Source organism: Filicampus tigris, chromosome 2 (genome assembly GCF_054856515.1).
Source record: "Filicampus tigris isolate MCC_2025a chromosome 2, RoL_Ftig_1.0, whole genome shotgun sequence".
Lineage (NCBI taxonomy): Eukaryota > Metazoa > Chordata > Actinopteri > Syngnathiformes > Syngnathidae > Filicampus > Filicampus tigris.
Genome location: NC_141218.1, coordinates 11,963,774 through 11,978,254, shown reverse-complemented (window position 1 = coordinate 11,978,254; position 14,481 = coordinate 11,963,774). Strand labels below are relative to the sequence as shown.

The following is a 14,481-nucleotide window of genomic DNA, read 5'->3' as shown; positions in this document are numbered from 1 at the left end:
CTCAGCACGCCTCCTTGCAAAAACCTGGGTGGTTTCTCCATGAATGAGGAGGAAAGGTCTGATTGTTTAGCGCAAATTCCATTTGGTGTTGACTCTTCAGTATCACAGGCAGCCTCGCATTATGGTCTAACGCATAAATAAGAGACTGACAGCGAGGCATCTGCTTACGTTGGCCGCCAGTGTGAATTCTCCAAGTTCAGCGGAGGGTCAGCTGCTGATGGGAGCCTTGGAAAAAGAAGCTTCGACTCCGCTGTCTCAAAAGCTTTTCCCCACGCCCCCTTCCCCGTCATCGTTGCCGCGTGGCCGCAGTGCAGGGAGAGGCCTTGTTTGGTATTTTTGTGTGACTTAAGCAAGGTGGTCTTCATGATAATGACCTTGACTCGCCTCCACAGACTCCACCATTGCGACGCAGCTGAGATAAAGTGGTCTGAGGAGGACTGCTTGATCGAAAAATAAGCTTTAGATCTCCTTCTTTCACGTCTTTTTAGATATTACACAATGACAGTTTGATGCCTTCCATGCAGTTAAGACTTGAGTTACGGACTGGAGGGTTTTAGGTTCAACATTAGCAGAAGATCAAAATATAGTCGCTGTCCAATGAAAAGTATGTATCACTACGGTTTTCCCGTCAAAAACAACCCTAATAACCCTGACTCATATCATTTGGATACGCTTCGGAATCTAACCCTAACCCGAATCGTAACCCCTAACTCATAACCCTCACACTTTATTTTTACAAACCCATTTTTAGATATGATGTGATGACAGCTTGATGCCTTCCTTACACTAAAGACTTGAGTTACGAACTAGAAGATTGCAGGTTCAACATCAGCAGAAGCTCAAAACATAGCCACTGTTCCAATGAACAGCATTTATCGCCATGTTTTCCCCCCTCAAAAGCAACCCTAATGGTGCTTTAAAACCACTTATTTTGAACGGCGTTCACTGCGGGGTAGGGCGCGGAGGATGGCAGCACAGCTCAAACTTGCCATATTTATTGCAGGTTGCTAAGCAATCAAACAGCAAGTGGCCCAGTGCCGTTTCCGTACTTAGAGCTGCGGTTCAGCAACATGTATTTGTTACTTTTAAAACGAAAAGCTGTGGCTTTATTTTTTCTGACAAGGTGGAGGAGACAACAAGTGGCAGCAAGAAAAAAAATGAATGGGTTCATCTGATTATAAAGTCATGGCAGGATCTCGGCTGAGAAAATAATTTTAAAAATATTCTTTAGAATCTAAAGAATATTTTTTTTAATTATTTTCTCAGCTCCCCAATGTATCGGTCAAGCCCCCCTTTATCCTTCCAGAGAGAAAATCCTGGAGCTGAGCCAGCCCAACAGACGGCTAATATTGGTCCATATCAACGACAACTGGAAAACCCGTCAATACTGTAATGACACATCAGGATTTTGAAATCCCTGTATTGGACACCCCTATCGCTATTGTTGTATGTTTTTCCTCTCAAAAACAAAAAAACATAATTTGCACATACTGTAGGATCTCCAAAACCAAACCACCCAGAGGTCAAATAAACGAGGAATTGTTGATCTCCTTTGGGTGTCGTTCATTTTGGGTTTTTTTATATCAAACGTAAATGTTTTCAGGCATAAGTAACATAATTGGTCCACTGTTCAAATACGTTTGGAAGTGAGGGTAAATGATTCAGTATTCAGTCAGTTTGATTGTGGTTAGTTTTTTGGTTACACTTGAGTGATTTGTAAAAACATTTCATGTGAGTCCTTACCAACTTCACATGGCAAACATTTGATGTCATCTGTATAACTATGGGAACAATTGTTTTCAAACCTGAACACAATTTCTTAAAAAACGCAAATGACTTCTCTTCCAAGTCTTGGAAGCACATTAAATAAAAAAAAAAATCACAAAACTGGCGTCAACACTGCACATAAATGCATCAATGGCAAACAATGATATGGAAATTGGGACTGCTCGTTTTTTCCGTTGAACTCTTTGCAAGGCAACAAATTCTAAATTTGTAATAAATGTCTTTCCACAAACAAAAAGTATAATATTCCATAAAAACATCTTTTCATGTATCAGTCACTAAAATTCTGGCTTTCACAATTGGAACAAAACCTTATAACATGGTTGTGGTTAAAAGAAAATCCTTAACTGCACTTGCATAATGACACACATGACTTTATAGTGGCGTTAATTGACAACCTTGTCACAAGGAATTGCCAACAAAAGCATCACAAACACGGACGTCTCACCACATGCACGCCTCAGTGACGTCCACTCGTAGGTGGAGATGTCAATGAAGTCATTTCTGGACACGTTGGCGAGCGAGTGACATCGACAGTGACCAACTAAAACAGGCGAGAGGAGGAGGTTCTTATTATTGTAACCTTCTTCGCCCGAGACTGACAACAATACGCTGGAAAAGGATGAATCGGTATAAAAACGAAGGGAAAACCCACAAGAGAACAAAAGACGCCTTGAGTCCTGGATCTCCAAGTGTGGGAAAAGTCGAGAAGGACATTCTTAGAGGAAGGCCGCGGTGCCTGTAGACCTCGAAAATCGATTATTTCGCTCCCAAGTGGCACATTTTGAATATGCGGCATGGTAGCATAAAGACGGGGGGGGGGGGGGGGGGTGACCCATGAAATCAGATATCAGCAGATCGTGTTTACTTGCAATCTGGTTTTCAAAGACGCAATGAAAATATAATTCAACAGCCAATGGCTAAAGCCGACCATGACACACCCACCAGATTTGGTTCAAACTCATATACTTGGCAATTCAAATTGATGTGTCTAAAGGTCATTCCCAAACGCTGCACCACAGGAAATTATCCAGTTTCACTTTTGGTCCAAAAGCACTTCGATCATCTATCTGTGCCGGTGACAGAGAGTATAATGACAAATTAGATGCTCCACCACTAGGTGGCAAAAGCAACAGTTAATGTGTGTATCCACCTGTTGTGTTCAACCAAACTGTCGCAGATTTCACACCAAGTCAGTTTGTGAGTAAACTATTTAATTATATGTACTGCATATCCTTTTCATGACCTCTTTTTTCGGTGTTAAGCCACGAGATTTATCTAATGGAAATGTGATTATTGGGTGTTGGGAATAGTCTAAGGCAGCGTTTCTCAACCGAAATCCCAATTTATTCGTATTTATCAAAATAGAATCGCAATTCTTGTGTTATTAAGTCAGTCGTAAAATGTCTAAAAGTGAAATGGGATAGCCCAAAAAAATGTGGTTTCTTTTCTGCGTTGTAATGTATTTGTAAAAATGCAGTGTTTTTTTGGGGAGGCTGGAACAGAATGTCTTTAACGTGAAGAACTGGGAACCCAACACAACCGGTTAAAATTTGGTGGCGATCAGGAGACTTTCCGAGGAGGAGTTTGAAGTTTGATCCCAGGAAATGTCAGAAATTTCTGAAAAACAGCACCTTCAAACCACAATGTCAATTATTAGTTCTTCTATCAGTGCTATTGAGGTTATCTGAGAGCGTCTGAGAGCTCGCAGGTCAGAGACGTCGGCTTCTCCTGAATATTTCCGTACGATAAAATCCAGTGGTCTCGGAAAGTCTTGTGAAGACCCTCCAAGCGCTGCACCTGGTTCGGATTCCACCCTCGCAATCTGCTTTCTTTGGACGCCGCATCTTCCTCTTCTTGGGTTTCACCTTCTCAAGATCTCAAATACACTCCGATATTTGGGGGGGAGCTGGCCTTTGGAGAGGGGAGGTGGCGAGGTGAACCTCCAGTCCATTTGGAAAAGAGATTTATTGGGATTTGGCAGCAGGTTGTGCCCTGTCAAGAAGAAGTTCCGCAGCTGTGAAAGAAAAGGAAAGCAGCAGAGTCTATAAAGAAGCAATTATGGGACCTATTAATGCTTTTGTTGTACCCACCACTTCAACAAGTCAATCTTGGATCACTTTCAAGTATTTTTATGAGGCTTCTTCAAAGGAGAACCACGTTCTCGCCACGTCTTTACCAAACAGTGTCAGCGAACACGTCGTCTGAACACGGGTGCACAGTCCCATCCCATCCCAGGCTGCATTTAGTTTTACTACTTAGCAAACACAGGCTGCTTTGAGGTTTGCCGTAAATTCTCGCGCCAGCTATTATTTTGAGCAAGGGCGCATAAAATGAAGCCTGATGAGTTCACTTGTCCTCCCAAACGTTCCTCCGATGACGGCGGGACGGAACGCTACTCCCCCTGGCAAAAACATCATCATTCATCAGGGCCGTGGAGATGGTCAACGCTGGTATTTAAAAGCTGGACATGACAATGACAAATGTACATCCAAACCACATACGGTAGGTTTACAAAATTCTGGAACTGTTCAACATTTGGATTAACATTGATGAGTAAGAGTAAAAAACATTTGCAAAACTGCAGGTTTGAGATGTCTTTTTTTACACAGTCACTGGGACTTGCGCACCTGTTGAAACTGCTTCACAGTTGTCTCACAGCTGAAGGTTTCCGTACCTAGACTGCACGTTTCAGGTCGTTCTACACGTTTAACAGGATTTAGCTCTGAACTCATCATCGTTCTTAGCATTCTTGTGTCTTTGGGCCTTTATCCTGTTGGAGAACCCATGAGACCAATCTGCCTGACACTGGGCAGCACATTTTGCTCTAGAATGCCTGGATAGTGTTGAGATTACATTGAATCCGAAAAACACTGTGCCTGAGCTCTCAAAGTGACCCCAGAAGATGTTTCATAGTTGGTACGACAGTGTTCTTTCTATAAAGTTAATGTGACTCGGCCAAAAAACTCCAGTATTGTCTCATCTGTCAAATGGCCATTCTTCCACAAGCTTTGTGGCTTGTCAATATGCATTTTGGCAAATTCCAGTCTCGTCGCTGTCAAGTTATTTCAGTGACCGCTGCGGCTTTTTCTTCCTCTAACCGAAGGGCACGAACAATTTGTGTACAAATATATACAGCATTCGTCGACTAAAATATGAAGGATGGTCAAGCCTTCAACTGTCGACAATCTGTCAAATTGAAGAACAATGCTATTAACAAGAAGAATGGATCTCTTTTGACCTTTCATCCGAGTATGGGCCTCAAGTTGGGGATCCTTTCTTTTGATAAAAAAGATACCAGTCATGCATGTCACGATTTCTCTGGACGATGTGTGAAAGTCATTAGATCTTGTACAAAACCCCATTCTTAAGATGAGAGAGGCTCCACCTTCTGCCATGTTAAAAGATATGTAACAGTTAGAGGTCAACCACCATGCAAGTCCACAAAGAGGCGGTCCGCTACATGAAAATACCTTGGGCAGCACCCCCGCCACCGAGATGATTTAAGGGCGGTTTCCCCACAAATCCCAAAGCTTTGGCGCCGGGCACGGAAGGAAGTCTGCGCTCTCATTCGCTCGCGTGGATCAGATGTGTGAACAAAAAAGTGAATGCAGTCGGAATCAGCCCGTTGATGAGGTGATGAAATGTTTCCTCCATGGAGGGTTCTTTTTCTTCAGAGCCAGAGCTTTTCCCAGGTGCGAACCTTTCAATTATATTCATAAGTGACTTGTGCTTTGGTCAAGTAGGTGGTTGAGTAGCTTTTTGAGAGAGTTGTTTGAGATCAAGAGCCTCTTTTGCCAACCTGGTCAGCGGTTTGAGGCACTTCACCAGAAACCCAATGTGTTTGCAGTTGGCCTGCTCCATTTTTTTCTTTCTTTCTTTTTTTTCAAGTGTGTGACGTTTCAGGCCTGCATCAAGTGGGTTATTAGAGAGCAGCCAAGAAGGCCTCGGTTTTCCTGGCACACAATGGCAGGAAGTGCCGCCACACTATAGATGGAAGCTGGAATAGTGGCGAAACTCAGCAAGGAGCAAGGCCACATTTCTAACTATAATAATGGGCATTAAAAAAATACCAGCACTAATGTACATTGGGGTCAAGGGTGTAGTCATGTTTTCTGCAATAGCTTTTGAAAGCAATGCTTTGAAAAAAAAATGTCTCGGTCAAAACTTTGCAGACTTGTAAGTATTCATAAGGGCCCTCTTTTTAGTTGTATTATGTTTTTTTTCAGAGCTGGGCATCATCCCTCCATCACCGAGTTTCCATCCTGCATATTTAGTCGACAACAAACCCCCACATGTCTGGCATAGAAATGATCAGCACAAACCCCCCTGAGTCCTGTGTGAGGGGTCCGTTCCAGATTTTAGAATCCGACCCTCCGGCCCAAAGAAATTGGGTGGGAAAATATAAGTCTGACCTTGGAGCGAATCTTGGAAGGAGACCCTCCCCATCCAAACCTCCAGCAAATTTAGAATCCATCCATCCATCCATTATCTGTACCGCTTCTCCTCACAAGGGTCGCGGGGCGTGCTGGAGCCTATCCCAGCTGTCTTTGGGCAGTAGGCGGGGGACACCCTGAACTGGTTGCCAGCCAATCGCAGGGCACACAGAGACAAACATCCGCACTCACAATCACACCTAGGGGCAATTTAGAGTATCCAATCAACTTACCATGCATGTTTTTGGACTGTGGGAGGAAACCGGAGTGCCCGGAGAAAACCCACGCAGGCACGGGGAGAACATGCAAACTCCACACAGGGAGGCCGGAGCCGGGATCGAACCCGCGACCTCTGAACTGTGAGGCGGACGTGCTAACCAGTCGACCACCGTGCCGCCCAAATTTAGAATCATGGAACCGAAATAAGTAGTACTTCCAACGTCTGGTTCCATTTTCCAATTAAAGTCGGAAATGTTTTGACATTTTTACACAAATATGGTGCACATCCAATTCCCATTCATTCCCTATGGGCAAAACCTACCCCTAACCCTGACCACCCCACTTCTTCCTAACCCTAGCCCAAAACCCTCCACTCTCCTTTCCTATACTAGACCCCAATCTATTTTCCATTTAAAAATGTTTTCTTCGCCCCCCCATCTCCTCCCTCTGTTGTTTACCATACCCAATCATTTTCTGTCCCCACCCCTTCTTCTTATATTATTTTTTTAAACCAAGTTAATTGTTAAATAAATTCTATTAAAAAATGTTGATTGAAAAAAATAATCACAGCAATTCACACTGGGGTAATGGTCCTAGTTTTAAAATTTAAATTTAAAACTTTAAAATTCTAAATACGTTATTTTAAAATTGGCGTCTTATTTACCCTCTTTTCAAAACCAAACGGCCAACTGACAGTCACAAACAAACACAAAAATCAAAGACAAAATATTTTCTTTATAAATATAGACATGCGTCTCTTATTATATTACATATAGTGTATATAAAAAGATTTTTCATTTTCATTCTGTATTTATTTTTTAAATCAGTGCCCATTGCTAATCTACACTTCGGGATAGAGCCTTAAACTTCCTGACCTAATTCAAACCATAATTATTATTCCGAACCTTTACTGTTGCTCCTAACCCAGACTAACTTTTGCCCTACAACCTTTCCGAAATCTAATTTTGCTGTTAGTCCTTACACTGGAAAACCCAAATTCAAAACTTAAACTGCACCAGTAACAATCCCTAATTTGAATCCTAACTAATGGTGATAACCCTAACACACCCTAATTAAACTCCAGGCCTGGTCCATTCATGCTGTTATTCACCATCCTCTTGAGTTTCCACACATCACAATCCCAAATTTTTCCTCAGCAATTATTATGCCAAAAAAGAATAATTGGGCTCGGTTAGTGTACTCAGTAGCGTTGGAATATATGAATATTCAACATTCTTATCCTTGTATGCACACAACTTTAATTATCACAGAGGGGCGAAACTGGGTCATCTTTGTAGAACACCACAAATTCAAAGATAAAAGACAGGCCTTACGCTGATGATGATGATGATGATGATGTTGCCACAAAATTATTTTTACTTTTTGTAAGCTCTGCTTTACAGTTCAATGTGCACAACTTCTGGAAAAGTCTTTAGATCATTAACCTTGCAGTGACCTTGCCTGTACATCACTGCTGCCATAAAACAACCTTGCTACAAAAAATGTCAAATGGAACCTCCAGCTTCATCTACTCTGAACATGTTTGAAATGAAAACAAGCTACCTCTGGATAAAAGTTTAAAAAAATAACCTCAGACCATACAAACGACTACTCATGTAGCGGCAAATCAGACATCTAGAGCCTTATCCTATTATATTTTACAGTAGTGCAAAACTATGCGTAAAAATAAATGCTCTAAAATAAAAGCCTCACCCCCTAATAGACACCTTGTACCCTCTGCATTTGAGGAAAGCCTTTTTTAGGTGCAGGGATCTACGTTTACAGAGGCTCGATGGCCGGGGCCACTAGCCTACGTGGCTGTGTCGAGCCGTCCGAAGTTCAGTGATGCTGCCCAATTGGGCCGGTACACGTCTTACATCAATACGATGAAATCAACACATTTTTGCTTTATTAACATTTATTAGTCAATATTTTGAGTTGAACCTACTTAAATTGATCAATCATCATTGATTTTTGACTGTGCTGCAAACATTTTTTGTGCCTCAGGTACCATTCGATTTCATTATGTCATAATTTAATTATTACGTCATAATTTGAACGATCTACTGTATCAATGATGTAATTGATTGGATCCGAAAAATACGACATTACAGCAAACACAACATAGTTCACTCAGGGGTCATTCCTTGATGCCATAGTGTATATGTGAGCCCGAAAGCGAATCTGTTTTTAGCACTGTCACATGTCGTGTGAGTGGAAATCCTTTGTACTGGGAGGCGGAAGTTCCACCTCCAGTTCCGCGCCCTCGACCATCCAATCACAGAGAATTGGCATTTGTGTGTATTTTTTTTTTTTTTCCAACTTGTAAAGGGTCCAAAAACCATTTTATTTAGTGGCGGTTCTGGCAGGGCCACCACAACATGGCTCATGGTTACACGACAGGCTCACCACCCAAAAAGGGCTTATTGTACCCTCTATAACTTATTTTAAAACAGATCCCAACAATCTCATATTTCAAAACCCATTTTGTATCAACTGTTCCACTGATTGAAAAATACTGACAGCTTTTGATTCGAATTCAATTATGTTAAAAGCAGACGGGAAACAAATAGGAAAAAAATTGCCCATTTCCATCATCATATTGATATACCTGCTGAGAATAATAATTACACTGTCAACAGGACATAATTTAGTTTTATAACAGATCTGCTTTCTTTAATTTGTTGAAATGAGTCACAACTTCAGTTTTACAACTTTCTTCTTTTGTCTAATGGCTATAAAAAAGCCCGTTTGTGATTTCTAAATCTTTAAACCCACACTATAAAGTTTCCAGAGTACTGCTGCTATATATATATAGGAAAACCAAATCTGCACTTCAAATATACAAGCGATATTTGAGCGCCTATAATGTGGAATAAAAACATCGGCAGCAGCTGTGCAGAGGTGGATGAAGCTGTTGGTATGACAGATAAGGTCAAAAATAAATACGCCACATGGCCACGGCTATCTTTGACTTTCAATAGATAGATTCAGGCGTTATGTTTGGAACGTGCACTACTGCGTTGGCCGCAAACGCAAAGCTTTTGATGTTTTCTTTCTAATGTTTTTAAACTTGTTTGATAGGCATTAACCCTTGGGACTGACTACTCATACACGTATGCATCTATTGGACATCAGTCAGAGGTTTGTGTTTGAGTGGATCCTAAAGTAGAATGTAAAATAACATGCAATATTACAATGGAATCCAAGCAAAACTTTTAGGAAAAATGTGCCTTTTAGGAAAAAGCTGCACAAAACCCAGCAAGACAAATCAAACTCACTTTGTACTGGCTTTGTGTGGCTGCAGTCATCATCCATTTGTTACAGGGAGTCCGATGTTACCAGAATTTGTACGTAAATTGGAATGTGCAGTAGGCAACTCTATTGCAGTTCGTAGCATATAAATTACAAAAAATATTTGTTTGGAAAAGACATAAGGCGTAAAACAAACAAAAGAAAAACACTACGGTAAGTACGGCGGTAAGTGATGTGCCTTATTTTGCCATCTGACGACATATTCTTATTTTACTATTCATAGAGGTTATACACATCAATGGCTACTACTGAGCTCAATCTTTGCGGTTCCACTGTACGCACAAATGTTTGCAATGCCTTATAAATAGAAAGTAAGTCCATGCTGGGAGGTCGGCGAGTGCGGTGATCGGGACGTCCAAACACTAAAATAGGGGCAGCTGTCCGAGTCGTGCTTGTAGCCGCAGTTGCTGCGGACATTTAAAATAACTGACGACTTTTGACAAAGCCAATGTTTTGGTGGTGTTCCAAAACCTAGCAGACCTCATCCGTAATTATATTTAAGGACCAAAGATGGACTTTATTTAGGACGGAAACGGCCACCGCTGGCCATGCATCAGTGGTTGATGAGTTGGTAATGGTAACATGTTAATGTCATCCGTTAAATATAACCCATCCTGTGATCAATCTACCACTCAGACGAGTCTTCTTAAGCAAATATGCGAGGGCCTGTTTTAAGTACTTTAAATGAGAGCCGTCTGCTTTGTGAAAGGCAATTTGGCAGCCCACTTGGACTAGATTAAGATAAATGACAACGCGAAGGAGTTAATAGAATGATCTGACATTGTTAGTTTAATAAAGTTGAGCACAGTGCAGTCGGAGGATTTAAAAAAAGAACAAAAAAATCCCAGCAGTTTTTGCAGAAGATTTTGATTTTCACCCTGGCACAGGGCACTGTTTAAATAAAGCTTACGTTTTACACAATGTGCTCACACAACCTGGAATGTGTTTTTATTGAATTAAACCGGTTTTGATTAAGAACCATGCTTGGGCATTGCTTTATGCGCATAAACAAAAATGCTCAAATCATCTTTTGTCTATTTTGGGACATACCTTGTGGCATGATACAAATTGAGTGTGTGAAACATCTATGGGGCTTGGAATGATAATTGTTATTATTATGGTGTGACTCACTTGGGGCAATCATTAGCTTTTTGGCCGCGTCCTCCTGTTTGCATGTTAAAGGCTAATTCATAAATCTTTGAACACTGCACTGTGTAAGGAATAGATCCCAGCCATTAAACAGGTCCATCTGGATAAATACACTTATTGGGAGGATTTTCTAAACTTTGCGCTCGCTATGCTAAATTAGCTCCAAACCACTGCAACTGTTTTAAACTTTAGCGATCTAATTTAGGACAAAACGTCTCACATCACTTTTCAGAGGATGGACGATCCGCTGAAGATTCATTGGTTTAATCACTGCTACTCCAACGTGTTTCCTGGGCTTTTATAACCGTTTGTTTATTCTGTTTGTGAGAAGCTAATTTGTCCCACTGTGTGTTACAACTGCATACACTTAGACTGATCAACAATAAGTCACAGGTGGGGAAAGAGAGAGAGAAAAAAGGCCACTGATTGATTATGAGAGAGTTGGTGTGGCTAAGAGCAGATAAAACACATCAAGTACAACAACCTTTTTGACACTTAAACAACAATTGCAACGCAGCATTACGAAATCAAACGCAAATCAACTGGACTTGACCAATCAGATGTGGACCCAATTGTTTCTGTTCCTTCTTGCGCCATGCAAAATGACTTGAAGATCACTTGGAAAAAAACATACCAACAATGTTGTTAACTGATGTGGGTTATATCATGAAAGCAAATTCATCCACGTCAGCTGCCAGGAAGGACAAAGGCTTTTAAATGTTTTTAATGTTTTTAACATTTTCAATTATATTCGTACTGTCACTATGGAGGTACGTTTCAAATTCAATTTCCTGATATTAACCACTCTCAGATAGCTAGCAAGGGAAGGTAATTCAACTTTATTTATATAGCACATTTCATACACAGGTCAAGTCAATGTGCTTCACACAACCAAAAAAAAAAACATCTAAAAAGCATTAACAAATTAAAACAACTGAAGATATCCACAGAGCAAAGAGAACAAAGCTTATTAGAGTAAAAGAAGGTATATTGACAACATTTAAGCACCCAAACAATTTAAAGACATTTAAAAGAAGGAAAATAACAATAAGCAGCTTTCTGAAATTACTAAAAGACCGTACAGTGAAATAAAAAAAAAAAAGGTTAAAACAATTTAGTCAAGGGAATGGGGGGAATGTACAGTTTTTAATCTGGATTTAAAAACATTTATATTTGGTGCTGACTTCACTTCCGATGGCAATTTATTCCATTTGCATGCAGTATAACAGCTAAATGCCACTTCACCATGTTTGCTTTGAACTCTGGGCTCCACTAATTGACCTGAGTCTGCGGACCTCAGAGCCCCGATGGGTTTATATTCAATTAACATTTTCTTCAAGTATTTAGAACCCAAACCATTCAGCGATTGATAAACCAGTAGCAGACTTTTTAAATCAATTCTACAGCTAACTGGGAGCCAGTCTTGGAGGAATGTGTTCTGATGTCTTAGTTCTTGTCAGAACCTGAGCCGCAACTGTTTGATGCTTTTTGAGGGAGTCCTGTCCGAAGACCATTGCGATAATTAAGTCTACGCATCAATAAGCTTCTCCTAATAACCCTGGAGCACGCAACCGTTCAGTCTGGAGATGTTTTTCATCTGGTAAAAGGCTGTTTTAGTGATTGATTTGATATGACTGCTAAAAGTCAAGTCCCAGTCTATCAGCACCCAAGATTTCACACTTGGACTTCGGTTTTGAAAAACGGACTCCAAGTGTTTACTAACAGCAGCCCTCTTTTGTTTATTGCCTCAGTTAACCTCAGTTTTGTTTTGGTTAAACCGAAGGAAATGTTGGTTCAACCAGTTGTTCATAAAATTTGTGATGTGGTTTACATTTGCTGACATTACCTTGGTGGCTAGCATTAAAGTAGTCTTAGGCTAGGTTCACACCGCAGGTCTTAATGCTCAATTTGGGCTTTTTGAAAAAAATCAGATTTTTTTGTGTAAGGGTTCATATTACATTAAAAATGCGACCTCGGTCTTATCTGCTGTATGAACACATGCGTCGTCAAAGTGGCCCGCATGCGCAGAAGAAGAGACGAGGTCACACACGATGTTGTGTTTGCGGAAGTAAATGTGGTCCAGCGCGTCGGGGCATTTATACAGTCAAGTGATTACATAGCAGGTAGGAATAAATACAGTGTTTGGGGGAAATTATGAGGCGAGGCTTTAATATCTCATTTCATGGAGACAACGATGACATCACATCCTAACGGTGCATAAAAAATGAATCTATCTGAGCCGTCGCTGAATTACTACGATTGCTATAAATGTCCACTTTATGCTTCATGTTCCAAGTGTGATTGAATTAAAATTAAATATAAAGTCAATAGCGTTACTCAAAACAACTTTGTAAATTTGATCCCCCTGCTGCTAACACTTTCCCTCCGCCTGCGCGGAGCGCATCTTGGGCTCGTCAATGTCGTATACAATTTATGCGACCTGGCCGTTCAGACCGCGAACGCATTGGAAAAGATCGGATACATATCCAATCTAGGACCACATATGAAAGCGACCCAGGTCGCATTCGAAAAAATCGGAATTGAGGCGTTCAGACTGTCATAAAAAAATCTGATACAGGTCGCATATGGGCAAAAAAATACGATCTGGGTCGCATTTGCCTGCCGTGTGAACCGAGCCAGAGTTATAACCATTTTTCCCCCTGGTCCTTCTGTAAACCAGTGTCTTGAATTTTAATTTTCCATAAATATCCGTTTCAAACTAGTACTCAACATGGGTTGCTGTTCAATCTGAGTGCTTCAGGGCGATGAGAAAAAAGAAAAAGTCGTGGTCTGAGTGTTAGGCCAAGTCTCGCAATTGTCGAATCTTCTCATCCGCGGGGAATGTAAAAAACAACAAGAAGTAAGAACGCTGTTGTACTTACGAGAAGCCTGACACCAAGGCACACAGAGTGCTCGGCGGTAGCGCCTCTTGTTTGCTGAAACATCATCTTTCTCATTTTCCTTTGGGAGTGCATTGTTGACTAGCAGATACAATTTCGAAAAATCTAACAGAATGTTGACGAGATGACGTGGACTGGGCAGTCTGAGATGCTACATGGAAGGGCACAGTCAGGTATTGACAAGCAATTTTACGCTATCAAAACCGTAACCCAACTCAACCCTACACAAGAACACTTTATTATCCCTAACCCACTACCCTTAATACCCAACACAAACCACCCTTACCCAAATAAAAAAACTCTAACCCTACCCCTTAACCCTAGTACAGTCTCTCATAACTCTACCCCACCGTAACATCCTGTAACCTCACTCTTTACAATGACCCTATCTTCATCCCAACCGCTAACTGTATCTCTATACCCAAACCCATCCTATCCACTCAATTCTAAAGTTTGCACCCTAAACCTAATATTAACCTTAACGTAACCCTTCCCCCTGGAACACTAACCCTAGCTCTAACCTGACCCAGACTCAAACTCAAAGCCAAACCGTGCCCACGCCCTAACCATAAACTTATCCCTTGAACCCTAACTCAACTCGATGCCTATTCTACTGTCATATTCGAATACCATGCGTGCATACATGTGGGTTTAGAAGTCGTCGTAGGTTGGTAATG

At 41.1% G+C, this 14,481-nt stretch overlaps 1 protein-coding gene across 1 annotated transcript in view; it reads right to left on the bottom strand.

The window, feature by feature from the left end:
* Positions 1-1,576: 1,576 nt before the first annotated feature.
* Positions 1,577-14,481, bottom strand: part of LOC147151401 (uncharacterized) — a 144,444-nt gene continuing 131,539 nt past the window's right edge. Inside the window, exon 7 of the mRNA XM_086022633.1 lies at positions 1,577-3,802. Within this exon, the coding sequence (XP_085878759.1) occupies positions 3,784-3,802 (19 nt within the window). The 3' untranslated portion in view covers positions 1,577-3,783. The remainder of the gene's footprint in view (positions 3,803-14,481) is intronic.